Source organism: Myxocyprinus asiaticus, chromosome 43, assembly GCF_019703515.2.
Source record: "Myxocyprinus asiaticus isolate MX2 ecotype Aquarium Trade chromosome 43, UBuf_Myxa_2, whole genome shotgun sequence".
NCBI classification, from domain to species: Eukaryota; Metazoa; Chordata; class Actinopteri; order Cypriniformes; family Catostomidae; genus Myxocyprinus; species Myxocyprinus asiaticus.
The window spans coordinates 12,011,329-12,031,244 of NC_059386.1; the positions used below are offsets into that span (position 1 = coordinate 12,011,329).

General features: G+C 39.3%; 1 protein-coding gene across 1 annotated transcript; it reads left to right on the forward strand.

The window, feature by feature from the left end:
* The first annotated feature begins 7,739 nt into the window (after positions 1-7,739).
* Positions 7,740-15,562, forward strand: LOC127433253 (eosinophil peroxidase-like). Its single transcript, XM_051684967.1, has 16 exons — positions 7,740-7,802; positions 8,444-8,509; positions 9,446-9,539; positions 9,632-9,807; positions 9,910-10,042; positions 10,579-10,708; positions 10,815-11,021; positions 11,124-11,481; positions 11,603-11,763; positions 11,865-12,123; positions 13,185-13,355; positions 13,508-13,745; positions 13,822-14,018; positions 14,282-14,319; positions 14,751-14,804; positions 15,414-15,562. The coding sequence occupies exons 2-16, from the start codon at positions 8,446-8,448 to the stop codon at positions 15,426-15,428; spliced, it is 2,295 nt and encodes a 764-aa protein (XP_051540927.1). The 5' UTR covers positions 7,740-7,802; positions 8,444-8,445; the 3' UTR covers positions 15,429-15,562.
* The last annotated feature ends 4,354 nt before the right edge of the window (positions 15,563-19,916 follow it).

Genomic DNA, 19,916 nt, shown 5'->3' on the forward strand with positions numbered 1-19,916 from the left:
TGTTGTAGTATAACCAAAAGGAGACCACTGATGTGTAAACTGAATTTGATGGTACTACACTGTATTAGAGTAAAGTTAATGAATATTTTTCACAATAAAAAATTCCTGCAATTATGCAAAAGCACATTTCTCCAAACTAAGTGTTGTAGTATGACCAACAGGAGACCACTGATGTGTAAACTGAATTTGATGGTACTACACTGTATAAGAGTAAAGTTATTGAATATTTTGCCTAATAAAAATCCCCCAAATTATGCACTAAGTGTTGTAGTATAACCAACAGTAGACCACTGATGTGTGAAGGGATTTTGGAGACTACACTGCATAAGAGTAAAGTTATTGAATATTTTCCCCAATAAATTTCACCAAAATTATGCAAAAGCACATTTTCCCAAACTAAGTGTTGTAGTATAACTAACAGGAGACCACTGATGTGTGAAGTGATTTTGGTGATGGGGGTGTATTTTATGCAAATTACAAATTACATTTATTGTAACATGTATATATTTAAAAAATGTATAGTATTTTTATACATTTGAAATGTGTAAATCTTAAAAGAAAAAAAAAGAAAAAATGTAGTTGCTTGTTTCACCCCTCACATAGCCTGATCTGTGTTTTGTTTTTGTATTTTCTGAATTTTTAAGCATTAAAGTACCAGCTTTACAGATCAAGTACAGAGGTTGCACTACAAATATCAGATGAAGGGGTTGTAAAATTTTAATCATGGTCTATTTTATCCATCCTATTAGTTTACGTTTTCCTGATAAGTAGTATATTTCAAAGTCAAATATTTTTCACAACTTACGTTATTTATGATTCTGGTTGAGAGCGCAGAGCACGTCTGGTGACATTTTGCCTACACACATACAGTGCGCGGCTGCGCGTGCAGAAAGCAAGTGGGCGGGCAAGAGAGAGAGAGAGATATTTTTTTTTTTAAAGACTGCACACTTAGGGTGCTTCTCAAATGGAAGACTGCAGCCTAGTAAGGCAGTGTCCTTCCAAGACCCGTCCTTCTGAGGCTGTAGGCTAGACTCCTCCTCAGCACTCAATGCTAGAATGAGACAGTCTATTAAGTGTGCATGGCAAACCATATGCTTAAAACCATGTGATATTTCACTTTGTTTAGAAAACCCATATACTTCAGAAAATGAGAAATATGTCCTTAATCCCTTAATTATTTTAGCAAAATGTTTTATTCACAAAGCTAGAGTCACTCAAAAAAACCTTTATACAATACATTTTGCAACACTGATCTTAGAATTTATATTTAAACCCTTTCAAATATGAAAAAACAGAACCCTAGACTTGTAAAACTATAAAACTTTAAAGCTTTTCAAATTCATGTAATTGCCCTTTTATTTTAATTTTATTTTTTTGTGCTTTGCATCTTGTAATTTGATGTATTGTCTAAACTACTTGCATTTTTTATTTTTCTACATATTGTCTTGGTGCAAATGTGTAATAAATAAACTTGAAGAGAGAAAGAAAAAAGTAAGCAGCGTCATAAAGGTTTCCGCCTCCTCGGTCAAGCAACCCGTTCCCTTAAGACTCAGTTCACTTGACATTGCGTTTATTAACGCATATGGGGAGTGCCTTCTTACATGACCTAGTTGAAACCTCTCTACAATAATGCCAATATTCTAATATTGGCTATGGTGCTTGAGCCCCGTCTGTTTTGGCGCGAAACTGTCCGCTATAAAAACAGGCACACAAACACAATTTCCTCAGAATTTCTTCCTTCAAGACAGTGATCATCTCTTGTCTAGAAGCCCTCTATCTTTGCCGTCGATATATAGGAGTCAGCGGGCGGAATCTTTGCAGGAAGACTTTCCGCTCCCCTGCAGTGCTCCGGCGAACATCACACAACCTCGCCGATTGACGCTTCACTGGTGAATAGGCCTCAGCATCCTGATTCCCCGCAGCACTTCGGCAGGGTTTGTGTATCCTTACAAAGCAATTGTATATTGTGTATTGTATATTGTGTGATACAAATATAAATATATATTAATTTATATATTTACACATCTAAAAGAGTCACTTACGTGTTCGCGACTTAAGTGTTCCTTGTGCGAGAAGCACATCCCGCCATCAGATCAGCATGAGAGCTGCATTTACTGTCTGGGCTGTGCCCACACAGAGTCAGCTCTCATGGAGACAGACTATCCTCATTGTGAGGGTATGAGTCTCAGGACGCTTCGCTCATGAATCACCCTCGTTCTGAGGGACGATTCAGTCTCACGCGCCCTCCCACCCGCCTCTTCTGTGATACCCGAAGATTCACACGAGGATGCACGGCGGGGCCGCATGGTCAAGCAGGATGACTTTGAGGTGGTCCTCGTGGTGGCACACACCCTGCGAGCCCCTTAATCTCTCTGAAGCACGTTTTCCAATACACTATGTGTGGGACGAGCTCCGACCTTCTGAAAGAGTGGGCAGCCTCGTCTTGTGCAGCGGTTCTGACACTGGGGTTAATAATGACGAAGTCATGTCTCTCGCTGCATCATACGAGTGGTCATGATGCTGCCGCCCCTCCCCCAAGTGAGGGAGAGGAGTTTGCATGCACCACTAACAGGGAGATGCTCCGCGTCCTTACAAGGGCGGTCGAAGAGCTTAACATTGAATGGTCTCCCCCAGAGGAACCTGAACAGTCTCGCCTCGATGAATGGTTCCTGCAGTCCGGACGCCATCAAACGGCAGCGTCCTGCAAATCTGGCCTATTTTCCCCCAAAGTTCATAACAAACTATCTACTTCCTAGTGCATGCCCTTCTTGGCGCGCTCACGCAGTGACGCCATCCTCTTTAATGGACGAGCACGGCTTCAATCCAGAGACATTCAAAGAGCTCCGCACCGCTACAGACTTAGCTCTGCATACCATGAAAGACACTGCGTAGGCCATCAGCAAGTCCATGGGCATCCTGGCAGTTCTGGATAGACATATATGGCTGGCCCTCACAGAAATGAGTGATAAGGAAAAATAGACTCTATTGGATGCTCCAGTTTCTCCAGCCGGCCTCTAACAGCGGCTCTGTGAATAAAGTTGCTGAGCGTTACGTCGCGATTCAGCAGCAATCACAGGCTATGAGACACTTTATGCCCAAACAGAGTAAATCACAGCCAGTTCACCCTTGCTCTGTTTCAAGCCAACGCCCGACTTAAAGCCCCATACCTGCTGCCTCACCGGCACCTGCATATCAGCACGTGCAACAAAAGCACTCCTGATGGGCACAACCCTTTGATGCAGAAAGCAGAGCCTGCGGTTCCCTCCGGGTCTGCTCCAAAAAAGGCTTGGCTGGAGACACAAAACATTGTTCCCAATCTCCCCAATACTGTTTGCCGGAAAAGGAATATTGTTGTTCACAATATTGTTCAAAATGTTGTTTCTGTGTCTTGCACTCAAATAAATGCAATAAAGAATGCAATAAGTGCAAAAAAGAATATGGCATTCATTGCAAATGCATGAGCTGCTCACACATCCTCAGTAAAGAGCCCTTTTTCCTCAAAGCACACACATTATGCACAACTGCTTCCCTATTGTGAGCGTTGCATTATATCAAACAGTGAGCAAACCAAATTGCCCTCTGTCCCGTTACGCGGACGCGTGGCGAGCCCTAACGGGTATTTCAGAATGGGTGCAAAAAACAATTGAACGTGGTTATACGATCCAATTTGCACGCCAGCCTCCCCATTCAACAGCGTTCTGTTTTCCACGGTTTCACCTGAAGACGCACCAGTGTTACGAGCTGAAATACACAATCTCATCGTGAAAAACATGATATTGTGCCAAATTGTCTAGCACAAAAAGGGTTTTACAGATGTTATTTTCTTGTTCCAAAGAAAGACGGCAGACTTTGGCTGATCTTGGATCTGAGGCATTTAAATCGCGCACTCATAAAGCGCCCGTTCAAAATGATTACTCAGAAACGGATCTTATCGCATGAACGCCCACATGATTGGTTTCCGTCGATAGATCTGAAGGATGCATGCATTCATATCCAAATTGTACGACATCACTGGATGTTTTTGGGACTCGCATTCGAGGGAACAGTGTATCAATTCAAAGTCCAGCCCTTCAAACTCTCTCTGGCTCCTCACATCGATGCAGTTCTCGCCCATCTGAATCTGAGCGGCATGCGCATCTTGAACTACCTCGACGATTGGCTGTTACTGGTGCAATCAGAGGCTCTGTTATGCCAGCACAGAGACTTGCTGCTTCAGCATCTAAACAGCTTGGGCCTCGATGTGAACTGGGCGAAGAGCACGCTCTCTGCCTTTTTGGGAGTCCTCCTCGTCTCCACGAGTGGGCACGTGCACCTCACGAGTGAGCGTGTTCAGGCAATTCTACAGTGTCTGTCTCAGATCAAACTGGGGAGAACACTTCCACTGAAGCTGTTTCAGAAAGCATTGGGATTTATGGTGGCGGCATCCGCCGTCATTCTATTAGGTCTCTTACACATGAGACCTCTTCAGTGCTGGCTGAAGCGCTGTTTGCCATGACGTGCTTGGCGCCAAGGGCGCATGCACATCACTATATCCCACCGCTGTATAGCTGCTTTAGCACCATGGACAGCTCCTGTGTTTTACCAGCGAGGAACCTGCATGTGTGGCCCCTGAATGGAGCATGCTAGATGCACCAGAAATGATGCATTCAGTTATGAACACCATTTTACTGGTCAGAGTGCCGTCCACGAGATGCCTCTACACGCTAAAATGGAAGGTGTTGACTGATTGGTGTCTCTCACATGGCAAAGACCCAGTAAACTGCCCAAAATTCTTATATTTCTTCAAGAGAGATTAGACGCAGGACTCACCCCAACTATATCTGCGTATCACGCACATGAAGCTGGCACCTCTATAGGCTGTGCTTAAAGGAGCAAGACGTCCCGACTTGGGACTTAACTTTAGTCCTAAAAGCTCTCACAAGGCCCCCTTTTGAACCTTTGGACTCTGTTGATTTGCACATGCTCTTCGTTAAGACCGCACTACTGCTGGCTCTGGTCTCAGTAAAACGGATCGGTGACTTACATGCACTATCAATCGACAATTCATAACTGGAGTTTGGCCCCGGTCTTTCAAGTGTCACTGTCAAACCCAGAAAAGGCTATGTGCCTAAGGTCCTAACCACGCCTTCAGATTGCAGGTGGTTCACCTTCAGGCCTTCTTCCCTCCTCCATTAATTGGGATGAGGAACAATATTTGCATTTATTATGCCCTGTGCAGCATAATGCAAATTTGTTTGTAAGGATACAAAGAGCTGATCAGATGCACAAAAGGAATGTCCGTCTCCAATCAAAGACTTTCTCACTGGATTGTCAATGCAATTGCCCTGGCTTATGAGTCGCAGGTTAAGACTTGCCCAATTGGTGTTAAAGTACACTCAACTAGAGGCATGGCCTCCTCATGGGCATGGACGTATGGTGTGTTCTGTTTTATGGGATTCTGTTCCCCATATGCATTAATAAAAGCAATATCAAGTGTACTGAGTCATAAGTGAACATCTCGGTTACGTACGTAACTTCGGTTCCCTGAGATGAAGGGAACGAAACATTTTGAACGCTAGCCGCACTACAAGACTCAGAGTTCCTTGTTTTCAGTCAGAAATTCTGAGGAAATGGTGTTTCTGTACCTGTTTTATAACGGACAGTTTCATGCCAAAACAGGTGGGGCTCAAACACCATAGCAAATATTAGAATATTGCCGTTATTGTAGAGAGGTTTCAACTAGGTCGTGTAAGAAGGCACTCCCCATATGCGTTAATAAACGCAATGTCTCTTTCCCTTCGTCTCAGGGAACCGAGGTTACGTTCATAACCGAAACATTTTCCGACCTTTTCCCATGTGCAATGGATTGTGGGTGATTGAAGGCCACAAAGGATACACCCAATGCATCCTCCAAAATATGGCAAATAAGGCTGCGATACGAGGCTGCCTTCCAAGTGTCTTCACAATTGAGACAGCGTTCGATGGTGCTTGATGACGTGGCAGCCGAGATATCCAGCCTAACGAGGCTGCAGCCTTCTGATTGAGAAACACCCTTAGTCTGCCGCTCTCTGTCAGAATAATCACGTAAGGAGATGTGAACACGAAAACTGGTGCGCAGTATCAAATACACAGAATGAATAAGAGTCCTAACTGCACGTTAATATGAAGAAAGCCAAATCTCGGACATTTATAGATAATTTTGAAATCCTTGCCAGAAGCTTTTTTCAGGTCCAAAAAAAGAGGACATGTCTGGAAAAAAGAGGATGTAACCATCCTATAACCATGGATGGTGAAAAATATCATTTTAGTGGCATTGCATTTGCTTGCTTTTGCACAGGAGACTTGGTGTTTCCCTCAACTTTGTGAAACAGTTTAAATTTACTATAATCTGACACCGGTAAACATCTAAAACTATGATCTATAGTTCAACTACAGTGTAAAAACTACAGTATATAAACGACTTGAGGTTAAAAGACTGAGCTGATTCAAAGGGAAGGAATGAATTTCAATTCACAACAGTACAAAGTGATGGATAGATAATTCGAAAAAGAGAGTCATTTGAAAAGTGAACATGCTTAACACTTGATTAGCGCCATTACATGACATATGTTGCTTATCTAATAGCAAAATCCCAACTGAAAGACAGATTTTGTCTTGAGGTTTTGCCTTTAGTTCAGTTAGCCTAAAAAATAAAATAACTTCCTCTACATTGTTTTAACATAGATGTGTTTATACATGTAACCAAAAAACAACCAATCTGTAGACTCTTTTAGTAGTACAAAAGTAATGAATATAATTACTGTGACAGGGCATTACTTGCCATGGAACCACTAATCATTGTTGCAGAAGTTGGCTGCACGATTTGTCTGGAGCTGTTCTCTGCAGATAAATAAATGAGAAACATATTGTACTATACATGAGAGACCCCATATACTGAATGTCCAACAACAGAAAGTAGGACATCTGACAAAACACAAACAACCTGATAAGAAAATGAAGAGACAATAAATTCTGATAAGGTTTTTAGCTTATATCAAATATTCTCTTCATTTAAGTCATTCTCGTTCTAGTCGAGCCATAGTGTGTGAACGTGCAATATTACAGAATATTTCAAATATTCTGTAAATATAGACATTCTTGGTTTAGGCTAATGCATGAAACAAGTTTCTAATCAGTTTCCAGGCTTGGATCAGTCACAACATGCCCTTTGTTCAAAGCCATAAACTCTTTGACAGGTGCAAAGTCAGTAAATATGGTCTTTTTGCCGATAAATAATTAGAGAAGGAAATTCTAATTCCTAGCATGTACGTTTACTGCCGTGATAGTCAGAGATTATAGGTCACTAGGTTGTTAATTTTTTTTTAACCTATCTATTGTTCGTCAGTTTCACAGAAAAGATTTCTTGTTTTTTAAGTAAGAAAAAAACAAACAATAGAAACAGGAAGACAATAAGGTAGTGAAATCATTCACATTAATAAGTAATTTTTAGGGTTAGATCAAGTTAAAACAGATCCTTGAGATACCAATTGCATGCTTCCACTTTTTACAATGTCTGCCAAGAACAGGGTTGGGAAACACTGATGTCAGTAATGTAGAGTAAAAATGTTTCAGAATGTCACTTCAAATAAATCAATAAAACAACTAACACACAAGGTCACTGCACTTGCGAAAAGGAAGAAGGAACTAATCCTGTAGCCACGCCTGAGACTCCCTGAGTGATGCATCACAGATTGAGGATGAGGGTTGCTTTAAAAGCTCATCTGCTCCATCCTCAGCCAGAACAACACACTCTGAGCCTTGAGTCACAAACATCTTATATACAGGTGAGAAATGCTAAATATTTTGAAGTTCTCTCTTAATTAATTTTCTTAACTGCAAAATTTTATTTTACAAATTATATGTGGTTATTGTTATTCTTAATAATGCTCATCCCAATGCAAGGCATGCATGTAAAGAATTCATGTGTTAAACTAAAGTCTAGTAGACTATTCTGCCCCTTTAAGTCAAAACACAGTAACTGTGCTTTTTTTTTTTGGAGTTACTGCAGTTTTCACTCTCCATTTTCTCTGAATTTGAGCACAGTTGAACCAAACCCATCTGTTACAGGACATATCATATTCTAAGAGTTCAGTCATAACAAACTTTCGACAAAATATGTAGTTTATTGTACTTTGCACAGCAGTATTGGTATTTATTTGTCATTTGTTTCTGATTCTCTATCAGTATTTTGACATTTTCTATGTGTATTATCCTGATCACCCAAGCGTTAGTTGCATTGACATGTTTTTGAGCAGATATTTTGTTTTAGAGTTTTAACGCAGCCATTTAACTATAAAAGAAAATTTTCAAAAAAGTGTTAATGCATAAAATGGCACTGCATGTGTTGTCCCAACACAATTTTCATAAACATAAAATGGTCTATTATATGGTCAAAAAATTACTCTTCTCTGTATATCTGTTTCAGAGATGAATCTTCACACATTTCTTTTTGTGGTGGGCTGCTGTTGTGCCCTTAAAACAAATGCCTTAGGTAAGTTTACCAATTAATCATGAAATCAAAAACAGCAAGAGATGCAAAATATAGCATCAAATGTGTTTATGCTGTAAGTAGGGCTGTTAATCGATTAAGTTATATGATGCATCGATGAATTAATCACAATTAATCGCAAATACGTATCAATATTTACTGAGAAAGGCCCAAAAATAATGATACTTTAGTATATAATAATTTAAATAATTATACATATAATATATAATAAATATTAGAATTCAGATAACTCAATACATCATTTACATACATATTGGCAGCACACAAGTTAAGCATTTCTTCAATACAAAAAGTGGCTTAAGTCAAAATATTTTTAGCTTTATGTCCATATCATTGAAAACAACCCTACTATTGGTCTACGTCTGTCTGAGCTACAGTATTTTTAATTGTTAATAAAAAAATAAAAAAATAAAAAATAATTCAATTACATCACCTTAAAATGTAGTTTGAAACTTTGAAAAATGCATCACAAGATCCTTGTATTCGGTTGTGCTCGGGTCCAGCTGTCTTCGAGCTTAAAATCGCATCTATAGAAGGCTGTGCTGCCTGTTGTTCTTGTTGGTTTGACGAGGCATGTTGCCTGTACAGCTGGAGCGCTGACTGCCCCCTACTGCCACATCAATATGGAACATCAAGTTTGAATTGCTCCAATAGTAGGCACATTCCTTATTACGGAATTAAAGTACGGATCAGGGGTGTGATTAATTGCATTAATATTTTTTATGTGTAATTTTTCATGTAATTAATTGCACTAAATGAACGTGTTAAATTGACAGCCCTAGCTGCAAGAAATCCTGTTTTGCTGTCATGAGTCAGTAGACTTGCAGCTCATTCATCTAAAAACATTTTGCTATAGTATTAGTCATTAATAGTCTGTCTAGCATACGTCTCATTTCATAATACCCTTTTCTTATTTAGCAGAAGAAGAGAGTCCTGGAAGACAGTTCATTCTAGATTCAATTGAGGAAGCAAAAAAAATTGTGGATGCTGCCTACAAGTATTCCCGTGATGAGTAAGTAAAATTTGTAAGAACGTAAATTGCTCAACATTATTTTGCCATCATGCCAGTCGTTGATCTATTTTCATACATTTTCCCACTCCCAGGAGTTTAGCAAGGGTGCGCAAGGACGTCATCAAGCCTTCGGACAAACTGCGTCTTATGAAACAGCCAGCTCGAAAAACCCGTGAGGCAGTGAGAGCCGCAGATTACATGGAGCAGACGCTTAGACTGATCAGTGAGAAGGCTCATCATGCACACAAGAGGTCCATCAATGCTACAAGTATGAGGGCAATACCTTGCAAAACTCACACAGAAATGCAGATCTGATCCATTACAGTGTGATGTTCCATGCCCACAACTCTCAATGTGTTTTTTCTCTTAGGCCTACTCACTCCAGACGAGCTTAACACCATCAAGCGTCTGACAGGTTGTGCTGCTCAAACCCAGCCCCCATCTTGTAGGACCACACCCCTCATAAACAAATATCGAACTGCCTCCAATGTCTGCAACAACAGGTCAGTCCTTCCCTCCTTATTCAGATAATTTTTTCAAATTCTTCAACTAATTACCACCTGATAAAAATTTTTTACTGATACAATACATTGGGGTTCAAAAGTTTGATAGTGCACTACAATGCACTATTCCTAGGTCACTAATAAAAGAATAAGCAAATTTGTGACATTGACCATGTTAACCCCTTTGTACAAAAGGTCAGGTTTCCTTACTTATATAGAAGCACACAAGATACTCTTTGCAGCATTCTCAAATCATGCTTGCAACATACAGGCTGTCATTAGCAGACATACAAATACTAAGAAACTCTGAAATTCATGTTAATTTTTCAAAAAAAATTCTTTTATCTTGTTATGGTCATAATATATGTTATAAAACAAACAAAAAATGTATCAAATCAGAAAAATGCAAAACAGAAGCATTTTCAGTGGACTCAGGACCCTACTGAATTATTTACAATTGTATTCATGCAGTTACTGAAAACAAGTGAATCACTGCTGTGGACTGAACTCTGTTTGTGATTTTTATCAATCTTTAGGAGGAACCCTCTCCTTGGTGCATCCAACACCCCTTTTACCCGCTGGCTGCCTGCAAAGTATGAGGATAGCATCTCACAGCCCAAAGGGTGGGACCCCAACACATTGCACAATGGTGCATTACTACCCCTGGTAAGATGGAGATACTTATAATCAGCTTACTGAAATGAACATGACAATCAGGTAGGTCACCAATCAGTTCACAATTTCTCAATTCTGTCTGTCTTGTTGATTCCAGGTCAGACTGGTTTCCAATCGTATTCTAAGCACTGCGGATGCTGACGTAGAGAATGATAATGACTTCACCTTCATGCTCACAATCTTTGGACAGTGGGTTGACCACGATCTGACTCTTACGCCCACCTCACCAAGCATTAGGTCTTTCAGCAATGGCCTCAACTGTGATGAGAGCTGCGAGCGCTCCGAACCCTGCTTCCCAATTCCGGTCAGTCAATTTTTGTACCTTTGCAGTCTCTCAATGTCCTTTCCCACCTGTTTACTTCATTCCTAATTTGTTTTTCATGCTATTTTTAATGTCTGAAATCAGATCCCAAAGGAAGATCCACGTCTGAGTCCTGACACCTGTCTCCCCTTCTTTCGTTCATCACCTGCTTGTGGTTCCGGGAACACCGCCTTTATCTTTGGTGGAGTCCCCAAAGTCCGAGAACAGATCAACACTCTAACAGCTTTTCTAGATGCTGGGCAGGTTTATGGGGCGGAGGATGGGCTGGCGAAGGAACTGCGTGACTTGACCAATGATGGTGGTCTGCTTCGCTTCAATGATCAGTTTCTTGACAATGGGCGAGAGCACCTGCCCTTTACCAATGTACAGAGCAAAATGTGTGCTACGCGTGGAAAAATCCTCAATGACACAAGCCTGACAGAAGTGCCTTGCTTTATTGCAGGTCAGTAACATTTTGGTTCTTTGATGGTAAATGCAGCAAATTTGTCTTCATATAAGATTATCACATTGCATAGTAGTTGACAGTTGGTAAATTTTGCCTCTCAAATTATGCATTTGTGTAGGGGATGGTCGTGTTGATGAGAACATTGCTCTTACCTCATTACATGCACTATTCATGAGGGAGCACAACCGATTGGCTCGTGCCCTTCACATACTCAATCCTAGTTGGAGTAGTGAAACCCTCTATCAAGAGGCACGAAAGATTGTGGGTGCCTACCAACAGGTAAAGCCACCCAAAAAAATCCATTGATTAAACACAAGCAATTACAACCTTTAATTGAACAGATATGCATTATCAAGGACTCCTAAATCTTTCTCTTTTAGATACTGGTGATTAAGGAATACCTGCCGCACATTGTTGGCCCTGATGCTTACAATAAACACCTTGGCCTATATCCAGGTTATGATGAGAATGTGGACCCTAGCATTGCTAATGTCTTTGCCACTGCAGCTTTCCGTTTTGCCCACCTGGCCATTCAACCCATCATATTTCGTCTTGATGAAAATTACCAGAACCATCCTCAATTTCCAAGTGTGCCCCTCTATGAGGCCTTTTTTTCTCCTTGGAGGGTGATTTTTGAGGGTAAGTTTGGGAGACTTGCACTGTGTTTCAAACAGCATAAATTATCCTGTTTACACCTGGTATTAAGATGCCTCTTGGTTGATCTGATAACGTGGTCAGGCGAGACACATCGCTGTTTACACCTGGTATTACCATGTGTCTCAAATGCGACTCCTGTCATCATTTGTGTTTGGTTTTTGAGGGGAGGGTCTCTGATTTCATTACAACATACATCAATCATCTGCATGTTAATAAATGGCAAAAAAGATGCAAAAGTCTCTCCCAGATGCAGTTGAAATGTAATCTAAGCACAAAAGCAACATTTCAAGTAAAATTATCAGTTAATTTAGTGGAGTACCTGTGTTAGCTGAGATTCCCTGCATGTTGATCTCATTAAATTTCCCCATCATATGGTTATTTCCTTTTAAAGCTGCACGCAACCGGCAACGTTTAAAACTCGTTTTAGCGAAAGTGTTTGATTGAGCTTAGGGGTGCTGCTCTGCTGTCCGGATCACATTAGGACAGATTAACATTTACACCTCAAATGTGATGTGGTCAGGGGCGGACTGGCATTTTCCTGGTGGGCCGACCACAAAATGGGGCCGAATGGGCGGTGATAAGCTGAAACAGGATGCTGCATTATGCCGAATGGGCCACGACTGTTAGCAGAGCCTAGGGCTGTATGAGAGACAGGTGTGATATTTCATGGCACTTATTACAGTGTTATCTGAGGGGTAATACGGATGTTTTCTGCATTTCATTTAATTAAAAAAATCACTTACAGCACCTATAAAACCAGGTGTAAACAATGTCAATGATGCCTCGCAAGGAAGTTTGAAGGGAGAACAATCATGGTAGCCATGCTGTAAGGTCGTTTCAAAAAGAATTTCCAATAAAAATGACTTCAGAATGACCGTAATTTTAAGCCCCAGACCTTTTGGCTCTCCAAGCACTAACAGTTGAGTGTAAAGTCTTAGAGGGGAAAAGGGCATATTCTGAATGGAACACAACCTGTAACAGATAATGTAGTACAGATTTGTTGCAGTCTCCACACTGAGCCCTAAAACTTTTCTTCTTGTTAGGTGGCGTGGATCCTCTGCTCCGAGGATTGATTGGTCAGCCGGCAAAATTGAACACACAGGATCACATGTTGGTGGACGCTCTTAGAGAGAGGCTGTTTGCTTTTACAAGCCACATTGCTTTGGACCTGGCCGCCCTCAACATGCAAAGAAGTCGTGACCACGGTATACCAGGTAAACATTCTAGCCTCTTACCAAAGTCTTGACCATTTGAAAACCAACCACCTAAAGCTAATTAAGCCAAACTTAATCCTGTATAACTTAATTTAGTTCCATGTGTTTTTGAGAGGAAACTTACCGTATACATACATTTTGTTCCTCATAAGGCTATAATGCATGGCGGCAGTTCTGTGGACTGTCCACTCCTCAAAATGAGCAAGAATTGGCTGTGGTGATGAACAACACTGAATTAGCTCGCAGGCTTATTGAGCTTTACAGAACCCCTGCCAACATTGACGTTTGGTTAGGAGGCGTCGCTGAGCCTTTTGTACCTGGTGGTCGTGTTGGTCCTCTTTTTGCGTGCCTTATCTCTATGCAGTTCAAGCACATTCGCCAGGGTGACAGGTAAATCTCTGTGCATTTAGTCTATTAGTCAAGTATGCGTGTGATTGTTGTTAAAGCCAAGTGTGATTGTGTTCAGGTTATGGTGGGAGAACGAAGGAGTGTTCACAACCAAACAAAAAGCCTCACTGGCCCCTGTGTCTCTGGCCCGCATCATCTGTGACAACACAGGAATCCGTGACGTTCCCTATGATCCTTTCCGCTTCAGCAGTTCTGCAAGTTTCATTAGCTGTGACAATATCCCAGCCTTTGACCTCACCCCTTGGATTGAGACTGGTAAGACACCAAGCAGAAGAACTCTTAAATGCATCAAGTATATGTATGTGGTCATATATAACACAAATCATCTTCCATTTCCAGTCTAACAATCGACTGCAAATTTCTGCCTAAGCTTCTACCTACCTTTATATATGCTTGTAAAGTACTGTACCTAATTTCATAGTAGCATAGACACATATTGGGTATTGAAGACATTTTACAATCTGTCTGCATTGTCACCATAGTTTGGTTCACCTTTGGTTTGGTGTTTGACCTTCCAGGTGACGGTGGCTTCCATGTTACAAACAGTGGAAATGAGGTTAGACAAGTTTTTATTTTCTTCTGAATGCAAGAAAAAGAGTAAATAACTGTGTTTTGTGTATTAACTATTATTTAGCTTGAATGAAAGTGAACTTCTCTGTAAATTCTCTGCAAAACTTTTAAACTGGCATGAACATGAGCAGCTGTTAGGGGCCAAGTATGTATTGCTGTACACAGGTTTGGTGCAGTGACATGTATGATACTCAGTCTAACTGTTAAGCAGTAATTTATAGCTCATCCAGGAACTGCACCAGACCTTTGTAAACTGTTAAGTCCTGAACTTCCTCCATTTTACTTGCTTAAAGCTTCTTGCTTGGGTTTTCTACCTCTTTTGCATTTTAAATGGTAAATTATTTATTTATTTACTATAAATGTAAAATAATTAGGCTCATAGCACAAAAATATAACAGCCATTCATTAACCCCTCAGATTCCGATACCTTTCAAGGGCCTCCCGGACCCAGAGGACCTCCAGGGGAACAAGGTAAGCCAGTTTATCAACTTCTTCAGACCCTGTTTACACATGGTTTTAACATCTGTTTCGAGTGATGCAATCATATGTGGACACTGATAAATAAAGACCCTCCCTTTGAATTCCGATCACAAGTGGCCGCAGGAAATGCACAAGTGATGTGTCTTGACTGACCACTTGTGATCTGATCACCCACACTGCTTGTAATATTGGGTGTAAACAGGGCTTCAATGTTCTTTAATTATACCTGATGACAGATCTAACCAGTATAAACCAATGGAGGCAAGATTAGATAAACAACATTAGAATAAAGTTTCTGCTCCTATTTTGCCATTTGAAAACTAATTTATAGCTACTTTCCAGACAGAATAATTATGCATTGATGTATACGCCAACTTTATACTTAGCATGGCTGTTTAGCGATAACTGTTTCAGGCCCAGAATTTTTATCATCCCTAAAAGCTGGATAACTGCAGAAGCTATACCACTCCAAACTTTATAATGAATGAATATACAGTATTATTATCTAATAAAGTATTAAACTAAATAAAACATGAAGGATGAGTATTAATATCCCTTAAAGATTTTTTTATCGTCCTCTCTAATATTTGCTCTTTCCAGGTCCCCGAGGTCTAGCAGGCCCACCTGGACCAATCTGGACCACCCATTAATACCACAAGACAACAGTCTGCCTTCTTTGCTTCCCTTGACACCAACCTCCCGATCTCTGCTAAAGTTGTTGTGTTCAATAAGGTCCTTTACAATGGCCAGAACCATTATGACCGAACAACAGGGTTGTTCTACTGCAATATACCTGGTGTATATGAATTTCAGTTCTCATGCATAGGAACTAGAACGTTGGGCACTGTGACCTTAAAAAAAAACAAATTGTACAGCTAACTGCTGAAACAATCAATCTAAATGTACGAACATTAGCTGAAGGGCAGGTAGTTCTGAGGCTTCAGAAAGGAGACTGTGTGTGGATAGAGACTTCTCGGGGTGCAAATGGAATAACCAGTTCCAGCTACTTCTCTGGCCATATTCTCTTCGCTGATTAAGGAATCTATTATGAAAAACATTGTTTTCATTTCATATTCCGATTCTTTTATTTATAAAAAGTGCATACAAATGCTAAATATCCTTCTGATACAAGTTTAATCAACCTTCCACTGTTTGGATACTCTGAGATTCTTGTATATTATTAAAATTAAAGTTTTTCAACTTATTTTACAGCTGTGAATTTTTATTTATTAGAATAGCAAGAAAGAAGTACATTCCAGAAAATAAATGTAATAACCAGAGTAAAATCATTTGCTCAAAACCAAACTGTGGAAACCTATTCAATGCAAATTGTATATTTCTGCCACACTTATCCACCTTTTTGTATTTTCGAATTTATTTTATACTGTGATTGCTTACTTTCCCTGGTCTGTTTTATTGTTAACAAACATATTAACTATGTTTTTATCAAAGTAATGTGCTGTAATCATTTGAATCTCAATTTAGTGTTCAGTGATACTTATTGTTTAAGTTGTAATACATTACTACAGTATATTCATCACTATTACTGTATACTATATGAATATCAACTACTGTATATTCATTATTTAGTAGCATTATTGTAACTTTACATGCACTAGCTTATTTTATTTTTTTGTATGTTTGTTTTGTTGTCATATTGCAACAAATTAATTTGTAGTCCATTCTGTGACAACTATATTTTGTGTATGCTTTTAACAAAGTGAAATAAGTACAAATAAAAAAAAGTTTTTTTATCCTCCATTGATTAGCAGTCCTTTCTACTTTCTAAATGCTAAACGCACTTTCAGAGTGTGAATACATAACCAAATAGGATATAATATCAAATAATTATGTGTGACTATGACACAATTGTTAATTCTAGTCTACAACTGTGATGTGTCTGTATACAGCAATGACAGCAATGTATTCACTAGAACTGCCGCATTCTAGCCCTGAATGTCACCATCTCTAACCACCACTGACCACTTAAACAGTTTCTTGCCATTCCAGTGTGATTTCTCAACAACTGCTTTCACAACAATCTTGTGTTGTATAGTTTGAGAACCACACTGCTATAAAATATGGGGCACTGTATATAAAGAAAGCTCTGTTGTAAATGGTTTAGGAGATTTTTCATAGAAGTAACATTTGTCAGATTTTAAACTAACATTCATACATTGAGGGTGAAGTAGTTATTTAATGAATGAAATAATTAATATATAAATAATTAATGAAATAGGATATACATTTAATTCTTCTCTAAATCTAAAAACAATTTCAGCTATTATAAAGGCTAAATAAGCGACCACACCAGGGTGATGTCATGCTGTTGCTGAACTAAAGAGCTGAAAGAGTGCAACAAGTTATCAGATGTGTTATACAAATGTACATGTATCATTAAAAAAATAGTACAACTGCTTATGTGTATTATCTTCTATCAGCAAGCTAAGACAACAGGCTAGCAGGTTTGCATAAGTGAATGGTAGGTGGGCTTATATCTTCACCGTTTTGCATTTGCCACGTGTGCCATCGATTGAGCATGTTTACATGCACACCAATATGCTGAAAACAACCAAAAATCAGCTTATGCAAAAAAATCAGACAACGCAAGAAACCCACAGTTACATGAGATTTGATATCATCAGGTTATTCTCAGCTTTTGACGACAAAACATGAAGAGGCATGAGCACAACATTGCCGTACATTGGATAAATCCCAAAGTATACTTTGCAGTGTAAATTTTGTCCTCAGTAGGGTACACATCTGTACGCGTGCAGCCCAGTTTTCCTAACTGCATCCTCTCCCCATAAGTCTGGAATTTTTTGCACAAATTATTGGGTCCACAAGGTGGCAACACTCACATATGGGCCATTTCTTTCATGAGATAGCGCACAAAGACAACATAAACGCTGGTGAACAACAGGAGACGAAGGTGGAAACAACAACAGTCAATGTGCACGTCAAGAGCACGTGTGTGAGGACCAGTGTTGGGTATCGTTACTTTTTAAAGTAACTAGTTAGAATATTACGTTAATCCTTAAAAATTTAATTTAATTAATTAAAAAGTATTTTTTTTAATGGAAAGTAAAGCGTCACGTTACTTTTGCGTTACTTTTTCTCACAGCCACTTTCTCTTCTGCTATGCATTCCATACAAATAAGCCATGCATTGCATACAGGAGACATTACAGGTCATGTTAGCTACTGTACAACACTCATGTCAAAACAACATAGTAAACAAACAGATATTTAGAAAGTAGTTCTTCACGTCATATTTATAATAAAGTATCAATAACATGAATATGCATGATTTGTTTTTCCATCAACATGGCAGCCAATATGAATAATGAAGAATAACCACTGTCTTACCTAAAGGAGCAAAGTCCAACACTTGAACCTGCATCATATACATCATCATGTGCTGTGCCCATCGACAATGTCAGTCAACTTAAGATACTTTTCAAAAGTAAGGATAAAATTCAGTGGGGAATGCCAGCCTAACTTGTTCAAGGAATAAGTCTGATGAATAAATGAATATTTTTCACTTAATCATCTTAGTGCATGCTTGTTTTGAGTTGATCCATGGTGCATATAGTCACCACAACTTCAAAAGTGCTTGTTGATACAACTTGAATGGAATCGTTTTAATGCTTCCAAAATGTCATAAAAATGGCTTGTTTCATAAATCAAACTACTTGTTTATTATAAAACAAAAATGTAGAATATTTTGAGAAACAAAACATTTTCTTTGCATATACGAACCATGTAGAACGTTGCTCGGAGCCACTGATCCAGAGTCAGCTTTTCTCATTCCATTCTCCCGGTTACAGGGAGCTCTAACACGGAGCAGTTCGGCTGCTTAAGTCCATGAATTGAGCGAGTATTTCACCCTGTGTGTCATGTCGTGGCCAGTGGAAGACTAGTCTTATAATCCCTCTGCCTAAACGAATTTACAGATTTTTTTAATGCAGTGAGTATTAACACATGAATCAACTGCGTTTCACTCAACCGAATGTTGTTGACCTCAAATCACGCTAAAAACACAATGCGCATGCGCATTAGCGAGTTGATTGACAGGCGATGTATGTATCTAAAAGGTGATTGGCTCTTTTACCTGCAAGGCGGGACTTCCTTTCTATATCCAATGACTGTTGGGTGCTAGAGCTTCTTGGTTGGATGTTCCAGTTTCTCCCATTCATTTAAATAGAAGTGACTTGTCTCTCTCAGCTAAATAGTCTCTGGCCTCACACTCTATAGAAATACAATGCCAATCATGCACTACGTCTCCTACCCGAAGTTTGCACACTTTTTTTCATGATTTCTCGCAATATAGGGACAGCAGAGGTGTACAAAAGCAACGCGTTACTTTATTTAAAAAGTAACTCCGATATTATGGTCTAAAATAAAAAATATTGCCTTACTTTACTCGTTACTAAAAAAAAAAGTAATCTGATTATGTACTGCATGTTACTTTTATCGCGTTACCCCCAACACTGGTGAGAACGTAAGGAGATACCTGCATTTGTATGACTCGAGTCTGAAAGATATCTTTATGGGTCAAAACTCCAGAAGAAAAAGTTCAGTATTGCATAGCATTCACAGTGTGAATGTGCTTTTGTTTGCGCATATAGTCAAATGAAATGTATTTAAAAGGCTAGAGTGTTTTACTGTACGCGTGCACTAGTGTACACATAAAAATAGAAATGAATCCAATCAGGCAATGGACAAAATTCACCTGTGGTGATTAGTTTTTGCTTAAACAGTTTATTACTTTACCCCAGTAAAGACGTTTAAGGCATTCACCTGACCACACGTTGTTGTCTTATTTACAGTGCATCTGGAAAGTATTCACAGCGCTTCACTTTTTCCACATTTTGTTATGTTACAGCCTTATTCCAAAATGGATTAAATTCATTATTTTCCTCAAAATTCTACAAACAATACCCCATAATGACAACGTGAAAGAAGTTTGTTTGAAATCTTTGCAAATTTATTAAAAATAAAAAAACGAAAAAAAAAAAATTAAAAAAATAAATAAATCACATTTACATAAGTATTCACAGCATTTGCTCAATACTTTGTTGAAGCACCTTTGGCACCAATT

Bases quoted from the DNA above. Each gene is read 5' to 3' on its own strand.
- LOC127433253 (XM_051684967.1), top strand. From the start codon at position 8,446: ATGAATCTTCACACATTTCTTTTTGTGGTGGGCTGCTGTTGTGCCCTT. The intron at 9,540-9,631 runs GTAAGTAAAATT...TCCCACTCCCAG, and splicing joins TACAAGTATTCCCGTGATGA to GAGTTTAGCAAGGGTGCGCA. The intron at 12,124-13,184 runs GTAAGTTTGGGA...TCTTCTTGTTAG, and splicing joins TTGGAGGGTGATTTTTGAGG to GTGGCGTGGATCCTCTGCTC.